Source organism: Bicyclus anynana, chromosome 2, assembly GCF_947172395.1.
Source record: "Bicyclus anynana chromosome 2, ilBicAnyn1.1, whole genome shotgun sequence".
Classification (NCBI taxonomy): Eukaryota; Metazoa; Arthropoda; class Insecta; order Lepidoptera; family Nymphalidae; genus Bicyclus; species Bicyclus anynana.
The window spans coordinates 13166005-13188263 of NC_069084.1; the positions used below are offsets into that span (position 1 = coordinate 13166005).

At 37.5% G+C, this 22259-nt stretch overlaps 1 protein-coding gene across 2 annotated transcripts in view; it reads left to right on the forward strand.

Moving 5' to 3' along the window:
- LOC112053394 (dipeptidyl aminopeptidase-like protein 6) overlaps positions 1 to 22259 on the forward strand; it is a 156871-nt gene that overhangs the window by 124043 nt on the left and 10569 nt on the right. For both annotated transcript variants that reach the window (XM_052886322.1, XM_052886325.1), the window contains exons 9-18: positions 618 to 741; positions 1522 to 1757; positions 4289 to 4409; positions 6227 to 6365; positions 9271 to 9443; positions 17775 to 17917; positions 18664 to 18855; positions 20402 to 20565; positions 21080 to 21291; positions 22078 to 22253. In XM_052886322.1, coding sequence (XP_052742282.1) covers positions 618 to 741; positions 1522 to 1757; positions 4289 to 4409; positions 6227 to 6365; positions 9271 to 9443; positions 17775 to 17917; positions 18664 to 18855; positions 20402 to 20565; positions 21080 to 21291; positions 22078 to 22221 — 1648 coding nt within the window. In that variant the 3' untranslated portion in view covers positions 22222 to 22253. The remainder of the gene's footprint in view (positions 1 to 617; positions 742 to 1521; positions 1758 to 4288; positions 4410 to 6226; positions 6366 to 9270; positions 9444 to 17774; positions 17918 to 18663; positions 18856 to 20401; positions 20566 to 21079; positions 21292 to 22077; positions 22254 to 22259) is intronic.

A 22259-nucleotide genomic window follows, 5' to 3' on the forward strand; every position in this document is an offset into this window, starting at 1 on the left:
GTGAAATATAGTTCAAATTGGTGACGTCACGCCACATTGTAATAGAACGTTTCTCTTCGACACTAAAGATCTCAAAAATGTACTATAGCAAAAGTAAAGTAAAGCCTTATAAATATAAAGCTATATAAATTCAATATTCATTTATCAAATGTAACTTTTAAAAGCTTAACGGAAAGTAGAAACTGTAATAATAGTAATTTTCATATTTAAGGCATCATTATTGAAAGTTTTATACAATCTTTATACTTGCAGTTTAAAAGTTCAGCTCTGCGCTTCCTTCTTCCTTCAACCTTATCCTTTATTTTCGAGACATTTTTATTTTAGTTCTAAAAATATATACGAACGGTGTTCAGTTGCTCAAAATTCTACTATAATGAGCGTCTCTTCTAAAGTTCGTATCGCTAACGTTCTTGTAAGAAAAAATCTTTTTATACAAAACGCTCAAGCAACTTTATAAAGCTTTATATAACGCTTTTCAAAATAAAAATCTCCAAGTGTTTTAGGAGTACGTATAAAAATATTCTTAAGTGTGTACTTTGTTTATACAAAGTTTTCTCTTTTATTTACTTTTATTGCTCTTTTCCCTTGAAGTTTTTAATTTAGGTCATTTCTTTCAGGGACTACTACTTTACAAGCGCACAGTGGGTGTCACTTACCGAAGTGTGTGTTGTATGGCTCACGCGTGTACAGAATTTGTCCGTCGTGTCCGTGTGTAAGAGCCCTATGTGGTTCTGCCAAGAGGTTAGTTTATTATCCTTTATGTATTCCCTGATTTATATAACTGAAGGTAATTGAATTTCGGGATGAGATCTCGCAGATTTACCACATCAGGGACCAAAATCAGCTATTTTTTCTCCCCACGATTTATATACGCAATCAAAAGATCCAAAAGGTGATAAATGCTCTCCGTCTTTTGTTCTGACACTTTCTATGAGTCTTTAGCGTGTTATCTTAATGCTATCGTAGTTCGACTTTCGAGTGAGATCATTTATTGTTTGCTTGCTGATGAGCCGACGTACCTACTACAATGCAGAGCAAGCTTAACCAGAGGCCAGTGGTCATTTCGTTCAATCCCCAGAGTATAGGCCTCAAGGAAAATTGCCACATAACTTACGTAATTTTTGGATGTTATATTACTTTGATCTCATCGAATCCGGTCCGGAGCATGCACCTCCAACTATTCAGTTGTGTGCATTTTAAGAAATTAAATATCACGTGTCTCAAACGGTGAAGGAAAAACATCGTGAGGAAACCTGCATACCAGAGATTTTATTTAATTCTCTGCGTGTGTGAAATTTGCCAATCTGCATTGGGCTGGCGTGGTGGACTAATGGCCTAACTCTCTCATACTGACCGGAATATGGTAGATAAGGAGGAATATAAAAGCAATAGTGAATACCTTCTAGGCAAACGCTCTTAAGTTAGGGTAACTTTCACATCATCAACATCATTGCTTTCTATCAGACATGACTGCAGTCAAGCTCAAGCTAACCATTTACAAAATATCACTTCTGTCGACAGGCTTACAGAATATTTTCTGGGTCAGAAGGCTGGGTGGAATCTGCCCCAGCGCCGCTGTGGTCCGCAGGCGGCGGTGCCCTGGTGACCCTCGCCCCCATCAGGGATGGACCCGCTGGTCTATTCCGCCACGTGGTCAGAGCTGAGCACAATTCGCACGGCTCCAGAGCGTTGCCACTCACACATGGAAGCTTTGATGTTGTCAAGTTGTTAGCCTGGGACCACGGGAACCAGCATATGTGAGTAAAATTATTATAATACTTGTCATTGTTAGAGTAATTGTGTTCGTCTACTATAGGGCACAGGCCTTCGCTTGTTGTTAAACGCGTATATGGTGCTATTGGCGATCCGTAGATAAAGAACGATCGTTGGAGAGACATAGCCTTACTCTAAAAGGCAGAGGGAGAAGTAGCTGAGAAAACTTTGTATAAAAGTCAGTTCTTTAAAATTCGAAGACGAAATCGAAGTCGCGAGCGTCTTCTAGTATTTGATATAAATGTCTGTAATATTTGTGATTGAGTCTTATAAGGTTGCGTCCTATTTTACTCGTAATTTTAGAATCGATGTTAATATAGGTTCTTATATTCATCCCTAAAGACCCGTGATGGTTGAAAAGAAAATCGACTATTGAAGCAATTTGGCTGAAATTTAGAATGGAAATAGATTTTACTCTGGATTATCACATAGGATACTTATCATGCCGGAATACTCCATGGTTCCCGCGGGATTTGTGAAAAACTTAATTCCATGCGGACGAAGTCTATCCATTTAATAATAACTATCGAAGACTATGCATTTAATAATATTCTCACACCTAACACTTGAGAACACACCTAATAGAACATGAAACCATACCATTGAAACCAAGGCTCGTCGTACCCAATTTCTGAATAGTTTTGATAGTGGCGATAATTAACCCTTTACCCCGGGTTAACGATTATTGCGAGTAGGTATATCTTGGCACTATTTGTGATAATTAATGGTGGATTAATGTAGTCGCTGAAGGACAAAGCTAAATGGAGGGTCTAATTCAGTCCTACTACATTAACATTCAAATTATGATGAAAAAAGTTTTACCGTTAGGCTGGCACACACATAAAAGATTGTTAATCATAAACACACAAAAATGTTATTGAGATTGTAATTTTGTGTGTGCAATATTTACATATGTATCGATATATTCGCATTTATCAAAAGTGGCTGTCCGTGATTGTCTTCAGAGAATTTGTTTTTTTCCTAACAAAACAAAGCATAGTGTAACAAAGTAAAATCTGGATTCATGTGAAACCTGAATTGTAAATCTGAATTGTGTTGTATTTGTATTAGTTGTAATATATTATGTAATACATATGTAAATTTTAATATTATATTTACGTATATATTATATTATATTTATATATATATATATTTTTTATTATTTATATATATAATTACATATAATGTATTGCACCTTCCCGCTCTTTCTTCGCAAGTTCTCTCGTCAGGGGTTGCCTGGTAGAGATTACTTATAGTAATAAGGCCGCCTTTGCATGCTAAGTTTAATTTATGTTTTTTAATGTTTCAATTTATAATTGTATTTTTGTGTGCAATAAAGTATTTCTTCTTCTTCTTCTTCTTCTTCTGAATTACTTAACTCGAACCACAGAAAACTACCCTGTAAAAATATAATTTTAAGTGAAAGTGAAAGCTTCACAATCGAAGTACAATATAAAGCGAATTGAACGGAAACTGCATGTATATCTATATATTATTAAAAAATTATATTAGCATTAGAAAGTAAAAGTAGAATAAATTGTAATAATTTTAAGTATTGTAAATTATTATCATACAGAGATTCTTGCTGGCTCTTCTCAGTAGAACCTGCCTTTCGAACTGGTGGTAAAGTTTCTACAAACGGTCAAACTTGAAGTTTCGAAAGTGCTTGTAAGTTAAATATACTTAAAATAAATGGAATTTTTATTTGACTTGATTCATTATACTTAAGAATATAATAAAGTCCACAAACAAATATATACTATTCCATGTTGTAACGAACTGAAAACGTAAAAGGTATCTATAGAATGGCAATTGTTGTGCTGCCAGAAACCATTACGACTCCTGAACGACTATATTTGCGTGAATTCAACTACAATGGAAAAAATACAGTTGTTGCTATTCGAGAGAGCTCGGAACGGATGCAATATATGAGAATTTATATACAAATCATAATAGTTACCTCGTCTGTTGCTGCTTCGGTCCGTGAATAAGCTCAGAACTGAAATACTCGGAAATAGAGAAACAGAACTTTCAGTTAGTCTACACTACATTCCATTCATTAAGAACAAAGGATTTACGATTTAAATTTATAATCTTTTAACGACTTTTTACGCACAATTTGGGAACAAATTGTTTTTGAAAAGAGATGATTACCTGGGGTTTATTCCTCGGGTATATTCTGAATCTTATATTTTATTCGCTTAGGTCTTGTCTTCCTCAATGCGCTTCTGTTCTGAGTCTAGTTTGGTCAATTCTCAAATGTCGTCCAATCCAACAATTTGACAATGGGTGCTCTCTTGCCCTTTAGATTTCCTTCCAAGGTATCTTTGAATCGGAAACCAAAGCCGTTTCTCTGTAGGTGTCCAAAGAGGCTCAGTTTGCTCTGCGCAATAGCAGACGAGTTTTTGTTCATACTTATAAAAATAGGGGGTACTGGAACTTTTCACTACCCTGATGGTGTGAAGCTGTTCCAAGAATTTAATGAATTTGAAATAACTTATTAAAATAATTGCAGATATTACTTAGGAACTCCAGAAGGTAAACCAGGACAACAGCACCTGTACAGAGTGTCGTCTGAGGCGCCACGGCCCGGCACGCCACAGAAACTGCCCTACTGCGTCACCTGTAACTCGCAGGTTTGTACTCCCTAAGGCTGGTTTTAGAGTCACGCTGACCGGACGCTGACCGTCGGCGCTAACAGCTCAGCGCATAGCGTGCCGACTACTGCACGCGCTGATAGCCTGCTATGCGTTATTCGAAAACGCTCCCTAAGAGTTCATACCTTTCGTCTGTCAGCGTCTTATCAGCATGACTCTAAAACTAGCCTAAGAAATACGAATCGTAAAAATCATTTTAAAAAAAGATTATTCGTCTATTCTTTTAAATATGACCAATATTCCTATTCCCCTCCAACTAGTCAGAAAAGATTGTGTTAGAGAGCAGGACAATAGTCCATCGAATGGGGACCGAACCACGACCTCTCGGCGATGAGTCTGACCCCATTACTATTGAGCTATTGAGGTTTCAATATTTAATACCTTTATATAACAAATATTATGAAGGAACGTATCTTCTGTTTATACACACAAATGCTGTTGGTCTGTCTTACAACTAGATCCCATAACATCTAAAGCCAAACAGAATTCCCGGAATAAATTCACTACACCTATTATTTTTAGTTAATGGAGAAGCAGCTAATGTTAATGTCAGAAACATCGTATTATTTAATAAAAAAAAATATATAACATACAAAAAGAGAATAAGTTAATTTAGTGAAATATGTTAAGTTTATCATTATTAAGATCTTATCGCGCCTTAGAGCGCTAGAAACACAAACACTTCCTTGCGAAAAGGTATAAAAAGGGTAAAAAGGAACAGGAAAAAAAGAAGACCCCACTGCTCCCCAACTAGATCTACCGTTCTGTGTTAGGGTAGTTAAGGATAAGTTTTGAGCTTGCCACAAAATATACTTATTCAAAAAACTTTACCTCTGGGAATAGAAAATCAGATACCTACATCAGCGGCGAAGAGTCCGTTCTTGCCGGGTTACCTTTTAGAAATTCATACATACATATTATTAATAATTGTAATGTATATGTGTATGAGAATCAAGTGGTGTGAATTTACTTTTCTTTGGAATGGCTACTTTCGTCAAAAGTTCATCCTTCGTCACTGCTACACATATAACATTGTAACATCGTTAGAGAACACCGCTACAGTTAACAATCGTCTGATAAGGAAACCGTTGTGACGTGAGCATTGTTACGACGTATATGCTACGAGCACACAATTTTCTTGTCTGTATCGGGAAACTCCATCTGACCTCCGTCTACCGAGGCAGTTTTGCTACATTTCGCGCTATCTCAACGCAATAAATTGGTAAACGTCCCATTAAATATCAGCGATAAATATTGAGACTCGTTGTAGGTTATGTCACGGAAAGATATGCTAAATGTAATTAAAATCAATAAACATAAATAACTTTCAAAGTAGAAGGAATGTCCACAGGGAAAATTCGATACGCGTAACTAGACTGTGTAAGGCTGTGTGCTAGAAAATGCAGTGTTAGTCCAGGTGGACTGACGACATCAAGCGTGTCGCAGGGATTCGCTGGATGCAGACATTAGATTCAGGACCGTAATGTTTGGAAGTCCCTACAAAAGGTATATGTCCTGCAGTGGATGTCCATCGGCTTATATGATGATGATGAACTGTGCAAACCTTTTTTTGACAAAGTTCGTCTACGACACGCTTATGTTTCAAACATTCTTAAACATGCAGCCAAGTGAGCCGAACGACCTATATAATGCCTCATAGACGAACAAAAAATGGTGAAAAATGGCTTGTTATTGATTTATTCCTAATTCTTTCGCCAAAATATAAAATTGGAACCAAATGTACGTTGTAACATACTCGACTCGTATACAACGTGTAATATATTTTTTTGTTTTAGCCTTCTCCGTCAATTAATTTAGAATTCTACGGCAACTTAGCGTCTTCAGGTGATAGCAACTGGGACAACGACTGGGATGAAGAAATACCCGCTACTAGTACGTCAGCTTCACCTAAGAAAAAGAAAAAAAAGCAGCCTGGTAAGTTAACTACTTTCAAAATTCGAATTCGTTTGTTTAAAGTGGACTTTACAAGCACTATTGAAACATCAACTTTGTCTGACTGTACCATAGACCAGAACAGCGCTAACTTTATGAAGTTTGTCTATGTTCTGTGGTCTGTAAAAAGTCTATCCGTTCGGAACGCGGTATCTGAGACAAGCAAAAATGAAACTATATAAATTAGTGATTACTTCTTGTGTAGGTAAAAGCCGATTGCTTCTAAGAATATTTTTAATTTTTAACTAATTGTCATATTTCTTATATCACATCTAATAGCCGTGATAATGATAATGAGCCGTGATAGCGTACTGGATATGTACTCTGCCTCCGATTCCAGAGGATGTGGGTTTGAATCCGGTGCGGAGCATGCACCTCCTACTTTTTAGTTGTGTGCATTTTAAGAAATTAAATATCACGTGTCTCAAACGGTGAAGGAAAAACATCGTGAGAAAACCAGCATGCCAGAGGATTTTCTACCAATCCGCATTGGGCCGGCGTGGTGGACTATTGGACTAACCCCTCTCATTCTGAGAGGTGACTTGAGCTGAGCAGTGAGCCGATTTAATAGCAGGCAAACGTTTTGTTAACGTTTTAATTTTAAATATTCTTGTGTAACGATTCCAACCAGTTCTCGACATGCATCTTCTTTGTGAGAAACTCGTTCCATAAAATATGAAAATATCATTCCCGTCATGTTCTCAGAGTCTAATATTAAACTAGTCACTATTAAAATATTTAAATCCATATAAATTTCGTTATCGTCCTCACAGTATGGCGACCAATTCTCGTAATAAACTGCAAGAAACTTGGAGCGTAGATCAGAATTGCATTCCAAGTACTAACAGGTGCAAAGCGAAATTGCGTTAGTCCTCTAGTCTATCACAGTTGCCTAAAGCTTTATCCAATAACGTTTTCCTCTTCAACTATTGCAGGGTTATATCGAACTGAGAGTTAATTTCAACATTTGCAACAAATCCGTACGTGAATAATGTAATGGTGTAAACATTGCAATAACCACCTATTAGATATTTCGAAGAATTCACAGTCACAGTTGGCAATGCCTTGGTGTACAATAATTATGTCAAGTTTGCCATAAACTTCGGCCGTGGCTAGTAACCACCCTAAAGACAAATACATATTGCCAAGCAATTTAGCAGTCTAGAATGACGCTTTGTCTATGTCAGTCAGGTTTAATTACCGTAAATTGACTTAACACTTCTAATTCCAAGTAATCACGATACAATCTTAGACTGAATCGTCGCATAACACGAGCTATTGACTAAGATTAACACAGCAACTAATTAAACTTATGCAGGTCCATAACTGTCTTAGGGATCTTGTTATAGAAGAGTCCACCCAACCCTACGGAAGATTTTTTTCTTTTTTTTTTTCTTTGAAGATGATAACTAACTTATGCCCGTGTCTAGTAAGACGGGGGATTAGATCTCTTTTTCGTTTGTACATATTTGTATTTTGTCTTACATAATCAAGACAATATTGTTATATATAACAATCACAATATGCTCTGGTAAGTGTTTATGTGTTCCAATTCCTGACATGTAATAACGCCTCATTCTCTGGGCTCAATAACATTGCAGCCCCAAGCCTCAACTCCGTTACAGTCGCCTCAAGGCTTGGTTTAATAACGTTTGCTCCCTTCAGTTCAATACGGTTCAATTACTGAGTCAACATAGCTTTGATTATAAGACTGATTAAAATTGTGGAAGGAAATTTCAAATTAGGTACTTATTATTTCAAATTAGGTAGCGATTACAGACTACGAATAAAAGTAGATAGATATTTCATTTTGTTATACTTTTAAATTAAAAACTCAAAATACATTTCAAGTAGGCTTAGTTTACTTTTGAAACGTCAAGTTTGACTGTTTGCTAAGATTCTACCACCGGTTCGGAAGGCAGATTCTGCTCAGCCGACGAGCAACTGAACAGTCTTTTGAAAAAATCATACAATATTATAATAATGTTACCATAATTTGATAAATAATTTTATTAAAATGTAATGATATAGAGCCTGACGTAGCCAGACTCACTGCATTTTATTAAGGTTAAGCGTTGCATAATAGGTCAGGGATCCCTAGAACATTTTGTACACCCATAGGCGTATATAGCGGGTGGGCCGTGTGATATAGATTGATTTAGATTAAGTCTTGATTGAAATAATAATATAAATATTTTTATTTCTAAAGACTCGGTTAAGTCAAATTGTTATAGCGAGCTATATACAAACTTAATACTTAAATCTATACTATTAACATAGATATGACATAGAGTCTCGCTCTTCAGAGGGGTATACATTATACCGATGATTATATATTTATTATTTAATTGATTGCAAGATCACTGTTTCTTTCAGGTACATCACAGTAACTTAAATAAAATTAACTTACTCAATTGATCACTGTAATCAGTGTACCTATTTGTAATTGTACCCAACGATTTTATACTATTAGATATTATATGTTACGTGCAACAACAAGTACTGCAAAAAGTGGTTCGAATTTAGCTACGTCACTGAGCGCATATATACACAAATTATGTGTTTACTTACTTTATATATTTGTGTATTATATACAAGTCGACATTATAGGCAATACTTAAGTATTATTTGTTTAAATAGCTTTCGTTGTTTACTATGTGACAATTAGCCACCTTTGTTGGCACGTCGTCAGTCATCATATCTAATTGTATAAAATCTTTGATTGTTTTGAAAATTTAAATGTATTTTTTTAATTTGTCTTGTTTCTACGTTAGATTGCAAATGCAAATCAATGTTGCGACTTCACATAAATTCAGTTCTTAGTAGTGTCTTACAAGGGAGTCTTACAGGGCCTGTTTCATTTTACATATCTAATACTTGTTCGCAGAAAATATACCACAGAACCTCCCGTGCCTTTACCACGATGCCTACTTCAGCCCGTCGTCGACATATTTTGTGCTGGAATGTCTGGGGCCAGGTGTGCCGACGTCCAACTTGCATAAAATATCACTCCCGGAGCCGAGGTTTCTAATGCACCTTGAAAACAACACGGCGGTTAAGGTAAATTTACAATATCCATTACTAGTATGATATCTATAAATTTTGTTCATCTAGCAATATTTAATGTTACAGGTTTTTTTGTTTTATTATAAAGATATAATATATAATTAATTTCACTTAATTAAAAATAATAGTATATCAGGTACATATAAAAACAGGTACAGGTACCTGTAAAAAAATATTACACAGTAAAAAATATTTTTTTTGCTATTAAATCTTTCAACCCCTATTTCACCCCAAACATTAATATTTTAGCATGTTTTATATAAAATAAACAAAGTCCGCTAATCATTTTACAAAAATATCACACTGAACTCGAACGATTTATATTAAAAAACTTCAACCCCTTTTAAATTCTTTAGGGATAGAATTCTAGAAATTTTTAAATTTCATTATATTTCTGGTAGTACACCAACCAATTTTTGAAATGTACAAACCTTGCAGCCGCCCTTATTTCACCTCCTTCTGATTATATTTTCGCGACAAAAAGTATCACATAACCTTCTTCGTAATATGGTCTGAAATTGTGCTAAGTTTCATTTTAATTCATATAATAGTTTCAGCGTGATCAACAAAAAATACGGCTTCAGTAAATAATCCAAATATTTTTGGCTTCAGTATCGATTAGGTATACGAGTATAAAGGCCTCCAACAAAACTTTTTAATAAATCTTCAATGTACAGAATTGGACCTGTTACATTAATTTATTCAATCAACTTAAGTATATGATATACCTTAAAACTGAATCCAAATACAAACTTTGTGTAACAAAGCTGTGAAAGACTAGATATCAAGGCGGTTTGTTCCGGAAGCAAAAATTTCAACGAACTGTTGATAACATAAAGAGTATCGTTACAACACCACTTTGACGAACTCTGCGATGGCTTGTTCTAAATTCCTTGCTTTTAGCTTTCAGCTGCAAATTTTAGCTTACACTTTGGACATTCCGAATTACGTTCGGCTTACGGCAAAGCTACGTGAGTTAATGCCACTAATATTTTGTTTTACAGTATAAATAAAGTAAAGTTTAAATCAGTACTAAACCCAACGATATATTTTTATACTATAGATATGTTACGTGCCTACAAAATCGTGATCACACATGCACAATTTTGAGTTTATTTACGTTATTATATTTAAGTATGTATAGTTTTTGATCCACTTGATTGTTGGTCGACCAACACTGCGCTTTTTAGTATGAGGTCGCCATTCCAGCACCTTGGAACCTCAACGTTATCTATATGATACATGTTTCTTACGGTTTAATTCCAAAATTACTCAATCTTCACCTAAAAACAAAGATTAAGTATATTTATCGCCGTATTCCAACGGTGACGTGAACTACACGTGCAAAACTGCGAGGCATCTGCTAGTGATAGTATAAAATAAATCTACGAGCATAAATACTACTGTTGTTGTATATTTAGACTTCAGAGCGTGATCGACACACATTGTGATTGCGGATTCGATTCCCTTTGTGCAGTTTTACGCGAATCCATTGTAACAGTGCGCCGACAGATTGACGGTTTATGGGCTCAACTTTTGATATTGCTCTTTGTTGCAGTTGCTAAATCCTTTCATATTATTTTTTTATTTTACATGGATTTTCGTTTGACTGCAACCATACCTAGTTACCTTAATTTTACAAATAAACGTTTCGCGTCGACGTTTCTAATAAGAACGTATACGTGGAATGCCCTTCCGGCTTCTGTGTTTCCTAACACTTTTAATTTGGAGATTTGTTGAACAGGCGCCTTCTAAGCAAGCCAACTCTAACCTAGACCTCATCATTGAAGCGCAAGCCCGTTCTGAATAAAAAACCTAAGAGATTCAATCCTGAGATTCCACCCTAAGTGGGACCTATATTAATCGTTATTGTTATTAATTGTTTTTCGCGAAGAAAATCAAAATCAATTTTATTCTTCATTCATAATGAACATCCGTAATGTATAGTGTGATTATAATGAGTAGAGTGATTGGACTTGTCCATGCTAATTAATAAATTAATAAATAACTCCTTTTTTCTTTGGGAAATGCATTTACGCATGCCGGCATACAGTCCACGGCCAAATGTGGGACTCGTTGACCGACAAGAGTACCCACTAAAACCCAGCGGAGCCACCTACGACCTATTGGGATGTAAAAAGATCGTGGAAGCAGGCATTTTACTAATAAATAACGCTTCAACCTTAATTCTACGAATATAATAAAGATATAGAGTTATGGTATTATAGGGGGTAAAATATAATAATAATAATAATCAGGTGTAGCTAATCTCTCGATCTATTGAACCGATACCGAAAATTCTTTTACCACTATAAAGCTACGTTTTTGTGATTGTCTATATTTTATCACCACGGGAACGACAACAACAGTCAATAGACAATATTCATTAATTTAGGTGTTCGAGCCTTCAGCTTGATCCACTTACGAGATTACCCTCCAAATTTTGCCCGTTTGCAGTGTTCCTACCCTACATTTCATTGGGTAAATGAGGTTTTGACATAACATCACGCCGTCATCCGCCGGCATGTCGCTTGACAGTTGTCAATATCAATCAGTACGTCTTCAAATTTTGTTAAGTGAGCAGTGTTAAATGTGAATATTAATAAATAGTGATAGTGCACAGTGAAATTTGTTGGAGAATATTTTTGTCAACGGTCTAGTTAGATGAGAGATTATTCTCAATTCTAAGCGAATACCCGCTCTCCGGACGGTAGACTCGCTGGATAGACCTAGTTACCAAATGAAGACAGTAACGAAAAAATCGTAGCCATCTTGTACGGCCGATGTGTATTGTTCGCTGTCGAGTGTCCACGTGACTCCCGACAAGCTTTTTTGTCTTAGCGAATGCCCGCTCTTCGGACGGCAGACTTGCTATGTAGATCTATACTGAATGAGAGTTTTTCTCTTTTTCATCTTAGCGAATGCCCGCTCTTCGGACGGCAGACTCGCTGTATAGTCCTACTGAATGATGAGCAGATGACGTCCCGCCTGGGACGTCGGCTGAGACTTCGGCTGCTCAGACGTCGGCTGAGACGTCGGCCGAGATGTCGGCTGCGCAGACGTCATCTGGGACGTCGGCCGCTCAGTCGTCGGCTGAGACGTCAGCCGAGATGTCGGCTGAGACGTCGGCCGCTCAGACGTCGGCTGAGACGTCGGCCGAGACGTCGGCTGATCAGACGTCGGCTGAGACGTCGGCTGCTCAGACGTCGGCTGCTCAGACGTCGGCTGCTCAGACGTCGGCTGCTCAGACGTCGGCTGAGACGTCGAGTGTACAGACGTCGGCTGAGACGTCGGCTGTACAGACGTCGGCTGAGACGTCGGCTGTACAGACGTCGGCCGCACAGACGTCGGCTGCTCAGACGTTGGCTGAGGTGTCGTTTAATGGGACTTCATCTGAGATGTCGGCTGACGTGTCGTCTGAGATGTCGGCTGATTCGCTGATTGAGACGTTGTCTAAAATATCGGCTGACGCGTCGTCTGGGATGTTGACCAACGCGTCGCCTGGAATATCGGCTGCACGGCTGATTCGCTAACTGAGACGTCATCTGAGTTGTCCGTCGATGCTTTGGCTGAGACGGCCGGCGTTTACGATATCTATTTGTCAGCTATTTGATATTTGCTTGTCCTTTAAGTGACCTCTGACAGCTGCCTTGTCGGCTGCGCGCCTGAAGTCTAAGGCGCGTATTTGGGTACTCTTCAATTACCGGTGTCCCTGGACGTCAGTAATCAGCTTAATGACGATCTTTATAGATCATGGAATACATAACGTATGTAAACTCAAGTTGATTGGGAGTCTTTAAGAAAGTTATAAATGCTTGATGAATTTTTATCATCAATTTTGAAGCTCCTTGGTAACATATCAAACCTGGATGTGTTCGAAGAAAAGATTTCAGTGCAATATGAAAACTAACTGCGTTTCACTATACCTACTCTCCATTTACCGCATGTTTATAGTGTCTAAAGCTCGCATGGGCTTAGAGAACGCAAAAACATACTTATCATTTGAACCTAACATATTTATTTAACTACTGCTGTGAGTCCTGATTTATTTCCTACTTTCAACAATGAAACAAATCTTTCTGATCGATGCATACGATAATAGGTTCTTTAAAACGGATGTTCTTTGTCCTTACTGCCCTTCTTCTATTTTGAGGCTTTGTATATATTAAGAGATCCAGTTGATGGCCTTTCTTATGGACGAAGTTGCCTCGTCTTGACTGTATCGGAAGAAAAATTTACTTTGCACAGAAAGTTTAATGTAGCAACGTAATAAAATCTTAGAACCAAGCATCATACAATGTTATAAGGTATATAAATACTGAATGTTGTTGGATTGCTCCCGTTCAGTTAGAAGATTATCTTAGCAAGACAAGCAAGACCAGGAAACTAATCTTTTTATTTTGATAAATACTTTATCTTAAAGCAAAATGGGACATGCAGTAAAAATTCCTAGCCAAGCAAGGATATCATTCCCAGAAACTTCGCGAATATTCAAATATACAACAACAGTCCAGTCTTCACTTGACTGAAGATAATACTAAATAGTGCATTAGCAAAGATGACCCCGCGTTCACAGACAATCACTTCATAATGCAGTGACAGTGACAGTGAATGTTGCACTTCAGATACTCGTGATACATGACTGCACTTTAGATACAAAAAGGGTGGAAATCATACAATGCCTGAGACCTATATATAAAGCCTCCAATAAGAGATTCCTCAATCTTTTGCAATGTATTTCACTGTACAACACCCATTTAGCCACCGAAACTCAACAGGCTTTATCATATTAAAATGCAAGATGTAATAAATAAATATTTTCCGGTATGGTTTAGTCATTATTGGCTAGATACTTGGCTCACACACAAAGGCTCGGGTTCGATTCCCGGTACCAGACCCAATTAAAACAAGTCACTCCATAGAAGCTCTGGCTCGATAATGTCCACGAACTAAATATGAGAAGGAAAAATAAATAAATAAATATTTTCCGGTATGGTTTAGTCATTATTGGCTAGATACTTGGCTCACATACAAAGGCTCGGGTTCGATTCCCGGTACCAGACCCAATTAAAACAAGTCACTCCATAGAAGCTCTGGCTCGATAATGTCCACGAACTAAATATGAGAAGGAAAAATAAATAAATTATATTTGAAGTCAAAAAGATCTTAGTGCTCAAAATATTCATGCACTTAATTAAGTGTGCCTGGATCTAAAATTACACTTTGTTTGCATTTCATCTCTAAGTTTGTCAATCTGTCATATATGATAGATTTTAAATTAATCTATGGAATTTTTTTCATATAATACAAATATTGTGGGGAAATTTAGAGAGTTAGGAACGAATAAATATTTCCTTCTCCTTCAAGGGGAAAATATGGCCGTATTAATTAATTACTCTTGTCCACAAAAGCTTATTTGATTTGCCGATACAATCATTCCGTCGCTTTATATATCTTGAATGTACAGGCAAAGGTATCACAAGCCACATCTTTCCCTGCCTCATAGACGGTTTCTGTTCTTAAACCTTTGAAAAATTTCTACTTTGTAGAATGATAACTCTGTATAGATTTGTTAATGGATATATATTTAGCTAAGTAATTCAGATTTCAGCCTACTTATACTTAGTTACTTTACTTATAGATGATATTCTTTTTAACAACGATTCAAGCATACTGCCTGTATTCATCATATAGGTGGTAGATACAGCTACCTAATATTGGGTGGTATCTATATAAACTATCGAAAATTCAATCTCATGTCAACACAAATAGGAAAATCGCCTGTATGTCGCCAAAGACAGTACAAAAGAACAGTCAAGAAATGCTACTTACTCATAAAGAAATTTCGCTGGTGGGCATGGTGGCTTGCAACTGTTATAGCAGTGTATAATATTTATAAATTATGCGTGCTCCTCGCCTCATTCAGTACACATTATACAATATATCTGCATACGTATTAGAGAAGACCATCTACTTGAAATTTTATAACATCAGATGCAGTAGGATTCAGTCGAGAACTATAAGAAACTTAATATTCATAAACAGTTTCTAAAATGAACGGCAACATGTTTGACACAAGCTTAAAGAGATATTATGGATTGTATTTCAAGAAGATAACAAATCTATAAATCTATACCTCTTTGCATTAAGCAGTAAATTCTAGATTTAGCTAACCAGCTTCAAATGTACCTAAGCCAGGTACTGTTCTGGGATTACAGACGGGTCTATACCGATTATAAGAATTGCTAGATTACATTATAAAGTTACGAAGCTCTTCAGACAACATTCAAGGTGATGGAAAAACCAGAAGTAGACTTGTTTACCAGTGCAAGGGCAGTGATCTAACCAATCTAAAATATGATTGCTTTTCTAGTATTGCCCATTCGTCGACGTCTTCAGCAAAGACTTAAACTAAAGGCTGTGGTGGCCCCTAGCTTATTTCCATCTTCAACGCTAGTACCTTAAATTCGAGACATCTTAATCACTGCTTGAGAACCTATCTTCTGGTAGCTCCAGATAGGAGAGAAAGTTTATGATATTCCTCTTCTCCAGGTCTCCATTGTACCAGAGAACCAAGAGCCAACCATTTACAATTAACAATCTAACATTTCTTTCGCGAGTACCAACAGGTCACATTCAGTAACATATTGTATGTGCTTGCTGTACTACTAAGGTCCTTCGCAACAGAGGACAGAATATTTTAGAAACAGCTTGGCGTAAATTCACAATTAATACGTGTAATCAAGCCTGGATATGTTGGAATGGGTTATCATTTAGATCCTACTTCGGTAGGACTTCATTTTAGCAAATACTTAATAAATAAATCAGAACTCGTACTCAGAACTATTGATCTTTAGAAATCCAGTCAAATGGGTCTAATCTAGTCAAATAGGTTTATAAACCCAAAAATTATCGAGTAGATAGACCTAGGTACTTGATCAACCTAAAGTTAGACTAGCATTGAAACCAATTTTAAAACCAAAACCTCTAACATGGTTGGTCACCTATGAGTCTATTTAAATACTCAACTGATAGCTTATTTTAAGTAGCATGTCATGACTCCTTGTTTTTATCTTGAGTGGAGAGTTCATGTTTTGACTATACACAGTACGGTTCTGACAAAATACAGATCAAACATTGGTTTGGTTAACTTTATGTAGTCAGAGGGCTATATCTATTAGTACAAACTGATATTAATAATTTGTTATATTTGGGTAAAGAAATTATTGGACATGTCAATGAATCTGGTTTGTTTATTATGTCTAGCGGAAGACAAAGATTAAATTAGCTGCTCGCAGTCATTTCGGGATAACTGCGAAGCTTATTGAAATTAGCACGTTTTCAGCTTTCTTATATAATTTTAAAAGCATCTGTAAATACAGATTTAATAAAATACAATAGAAATTTAAAGTAGGTAGTCAATATATCTACGCTGTCTTGAAGAAGTTCCTCAGATGTTTTGAGGTTTACTTTACTACTTTACAGCTTTAAGTGCAGCATATGTACACCAATTTAAATGAATATATGGGTTGTATAGGTTTTGTTTTTACCATTAAATAAAATATCAATTAATAAAAATATGTGTGTTACTTTTGGGTGAAATCTACATTAATAACTGTGATTAATTAAATGACGATAATTTTAATATCAATTAAATTTGATATCTAGTTAATTACTTCAGAGATGAGAAAAATATTTTGTCTCTATGATAATCACTGATAATATACTGATTTATATACTGATAATTTAAACGTCGTTGATCATTAATTTACATGTATAATGATTATCATTTCTTTTACTATCATAAAAAATGGTCATCACAGTACGCCTTGCCATCGCCGGCAGAATATAAACACATCTCGTAAGTGGATCAAGCTGAAGGCTCGAACACCTAAATATAACCGTTTTCCCCCCAAAGGGCAGAAAACGATTATTTAGGTTTCAGCCGAAGCTTGATCCACTAAAATTTCATGCCTTGCCGGCTTACGAGAGTACTGATTGATATTGACAACTGTCAAGCGACATGCCGGCGGATGACGGCGTGATGTTATGTCAAAACCTCATTTACCCAATGAAATGTAGGGTAGGAACACTGCAAACGGGCAAAATTTGGAGGGTAATCTCGTAACTGGATCAAGCTTCGGCTGAAACCTAAATAATCGTTTTCTGCCCTTTGGGGGGAAAACGGTTATATTTAAATTGGACTTTGTTTACAAGCACTTTCGAAACGCGGTTGAAGTTGTGAAGGTTTTCAACGCGGTTGAAATTGTGGGGCGTGCTAGTATCTAATATAGAAAATGTAATTGTTTAGTTTGTTTTACGCAGGAGAAGCTGTCGGCAGTAGCTATGCCGACGCCGCGCACGTTCTCCGTGCAACTGTCCAGTGGCAACACTGCCAGAGTGCGCCTCTTGCTGCCGCCGGGCTTGAGGGAAGATGAGGTCACCAAGTACCCGCTAGTTATGAAAGTGTTAGTATTGCAGCTAGTCGTTTCACCATCATGCCCAGCTCTTTCTTTCGCCAACCGGTATAATGCCGCGTAGAAACAGTTAGAGGCCCATGCTTCTAGAATAAACTTGCACGTCGTCATCAACCTATATTCGGCTCACTGCTGAGCTTGAGTCTCCTCTCAGAATGAAAGGGGTAAGGCCAATAGTCCACCACGCTGGCCCAATGCGAATTGGCAGACTTCACACACACAGAGAATTAAGATAATTCTCTGGTATGCAGGTTTCCTCATGATGTTTTCCTTCACCGATTGAGACACGTGATATTTAATTTCTTAAAATGCACACAACTGAAAAGTTGGATGTGCATGCCCCGGACAGGATTCGAACCCACACCCTCCGGAATCGGAGGCAGAGGTCATCACGATACTTGCACATCTTCTAGTATTCCTGTCGATTTCCAACTATCTGGACTTTTTGCTAACTTAGTCACTTAAAGGAAATAAAAGCCACCGAGCTCGATTTTGCGTTACAAACGAAAATATTTTCGCGTAGAACATATGCTACGATTTTGTTTTTGCCCCACACTTTGCTATTTAACATAAGTTTTTTTTTCAATAAGGCTTTGCATACATTTAGCCAGTCATTAAGTAATAAATTTTATCAAGTAATTTGCTCTATAAGGGTCAAATATAGACCATCGTCCATCGTTGGCAGTCAGTCAGTCATAGTCAAGTCATGTCATCCTATATATTTATTATTGGCACAGGCATGGAGCACCAGGGACCCAGCTGGTGACAGAGCAATGGTCGTTGGACTGGGGCTCGCTAGCTGCCGGTGCTGGAGCGATATTAGCCTCAGTTGACGCGCGAGGCGCTGGCGGGCGAGGGTTAGCCGCCCATCATACATTGCACAGAAGACTGGGGACTGTTGAGTTGGCCGACCAGTTAGAAGTTGCTGAGTGAGTCTTATTATAGGACAATATTTTTATTTATTAGCATGTAGGAGTGTGGAAGGACTATTAAAAACGTCAATGATTATAGGCCTCGAATCTAAGATTAGTAAGAAAGTAAGTACAGTAGAATAGAGTTTGGGTCATAGTAGCTGTGGGAGGTAGTAAGTGACAAAATCATGGAATACCAGGGATACAGCTAGTGACAGAGCAATGGTCGTTGGACTGGGACTCGCTAGCCGTCGGTGCTGGAGCTATACTGACGTCAGTAGACGCGCGGGGCGCGGCGGGGCGGGAATAGCTGACCAACCAGTTAACTTAGAAGTTGCTAATTAAGTCTTATAAGGATAGAATATGTTCTTGTTTTTTTTATACCAAAACTACATGTGAAAGGGGGGTAGTACTTAATTACAATCTAGCCTATCTGAATACAGAATTGGAAATTAACTATTGTCTATAGTGTTTTGTGATTTGTGCTTTCGGAGGTAGCAGATAACAAAGGTCCAAATCTGTTTATTTAATGAACGGCGTATGCCGAAGGAAATAGATATCTACTGTCTTCAGCACTGACATATTACTTTAACTATAATAGGTCATAAGGTTTACTTCTTAAAGTAATTGAGGCTTCAATTGCCGGACAAGGAGAATTATTTAAAGGTAGAGAATCTACCCGATAGAAACACGCTATGGTATGGCAGCCTTTCTACGAATGAATATCAAAGTTGCATGCAAGACAGTGAACTGAATTAATAATAGTTTTTAGAATACCTACTCGTTCCTATAATCGTATACCTCGAAGCCTTCGAACAGTGATGATTATCGATAAACTAAAGCAGCCAGGAAAATATTTTTAATGTTTTATACATTACTCAACATGGTTAATGGATAGTTATTATTATTTTATAATAGCGGAAGCCCGCAACTCGCAAGAAATTCTGCTCTTCACAAATCCCATGGGAACCATGGATTTATGCGGGATAAAAGGTAGCCTATCCATTCATGCGGATTTATGCGGTTTCCGATTTACTTCTCCAAGGTTCAATTTATGTCTATACCATAATTCGCCTAAATCAGTTCAACGGCTTGGTCGTGAAAAGGTAACATATAGATAAACAGACTATTTGTATACAGTATTTTGACCTTTAGGTAGGTATAGTCTTAGTGAGAATTTTTCATATTACCGAAATAGAAAACTGTCTAAAGCCCACCTGATTTTTAAGTGTGATAATGCCAACGATCGGTCATTCCCATCAAAAATTACATCACATTCAGCTGATGTTAGGGTTTTGTGCCCAAAGTGTAAAACGAAACCCTATTACTAAGACCCCATTGTTCGTAGTATTCTGAGATTATCCCTTAAAATCGAAATATTACTACAAAACAGAATAAAACAAATAATTTAAGGAGGCTCACAAGAAACGTGTGTTTTTATAGATAACGGTACGGAACCCTTCATGCACTCAACCGGATTTTCTTTTTCAGTATCAATTTACAAAATCCTAGTAGGTAATCGTAGTAGTAGGTAGGTATCTTGATGACGCTGATTCTCTACCAGGTACCTCCGCGACTCCCTGCACTTCATCGACTCCCGGCGAGTGGCGGTGTGGGGGAGAGCCCACGGTGGATTCCTGGCCGCTCTAGCGCTGGCCAGCGTTAGCCCGCCTAGCGTCTTCCACTGCGGTATATCCATCACGCCTATAGTGCGTTGGCGGTATTATGGTGAGTAGTGAGAAGACGCGTTATGAGCATTTAACTCACGGAAGAATTTGTTCGCGTTAATTTCTATTTTAGCGACGCTCTACACTACCAACTTCACAGCACCTTCCTAACTTTTCACCACCTATTCCCTGACAAGATTCATGCGCTGCTCAGTGCCGCTGCGACTGCATATAGAGATGCTTTTGTGCAGTACATCGTGAAGTTTTAATACTACTAATTTAGTCACTAAAGATACGGTGCACTATACGGTTTCGGACATTGTTTGCAAGCGATTGCATGCGGTACATGGAACTACAGATAACCAACATTGGTTTAAGTGAACGGATAACAAAAAGTTTTACGGTATTAGGTTAACATATAAGAGATGTTTAAATATTCGCCAACCCGTATTCGAACAGCGGGATCAGATCCTAATCCAAAAATGGAGGAGGTCCCATAAGAGACGAAGCCTGACCCTGTAGTGCCATTTAATAGTAGGCTACTAATGAGAGTTCTGATACATCTCTCCCTACAGCATCAGCCTACGCAGAGCGGTACATGGGCTTCCCGAACGCGACGGGTAACTACCGGGGCTACGCTGACGCTGACGTCACCAAGCAAGTCTCCGCGCTGCACGACAAGATGTTACTCCTGGTGCACGGCACAGCTGATGACAACGTGCATATGCAACAGACCATGGCGCTGGCGAGAGCTCTGGCTGACCAGGGGAGCACGTTTAGGTTGCAGGTTCGTTTTGTAATCGACAATTTTAATTCGACTAAACTTCTTTCCACTCAGCTTCTTCTACATTAGTCAAGGTAATATTCTATATTCTTTAGGAATGAAGCAATATGAATCGTGAAGGCATTTATTTACAAGTTTAAATTTTGGATGTGACGTGTCGAGAGCATAAAGTAGCTTAGAAGCTTACTCACAATAACTATAAATGATAGGTAAAAAATGTAAGAAACCTTATTATAGCGCGTACAAAGAGCAACAAAGTATTGCATCTATATTTTCGTAACTCAACTGAGAACGGAGTTATTGTCAAAAAACTGGATTTAAATATTTTTTCAAGAAGGTGGAAAATGCAGGAAATTTTGGTTATTTATTTATTTATTTGTAAGTAACAGCGTTTTTAACAAAATGTGTAATGTGTAAAAAAATATAAAATAAACAATAATAAGGCCACATACAGTTACAAAGAAAGTTACAATATAAAGTAGGTATAACAAGACGTGAAAATGAAAAATGATTTTTAAAGTAAATGATTGTGAATAAAAAAATATTATTAAGTTAATCACATATAAGAAAAATAGTACAAAATTTATTTAAAAATTTAATTAAAAATTAAAAATTCGCAACTTGAATGTAAGTGAATGAGCGTAAGAGTGTGTGTGTGTGAGTCGGTGTGTGCGTCTGTGTTATGAATTTGAAGTTAAGCTTCTTTATGATCGAACCACCTCTGGAGTATTATTCCGACCCCTTTACCGCTGATCTATTGAGGTTTGACTCTAAATTAACTGTGACCAGATCTACCCAGACGAGGACCATAGCCTGGAGGGTGTCCGGCGTCACCTGTACCGCACCATGTCCTCGTTCCTGGACGACTGCTTCAAGAAGCAGGTCCCGCCGGAGACGAAGGCCGGCTTACGGAATGGTGGCAACCTCGACTGAGACTCGTGGAGGGATGAGGAGTTGTACTCTTGGTTAGT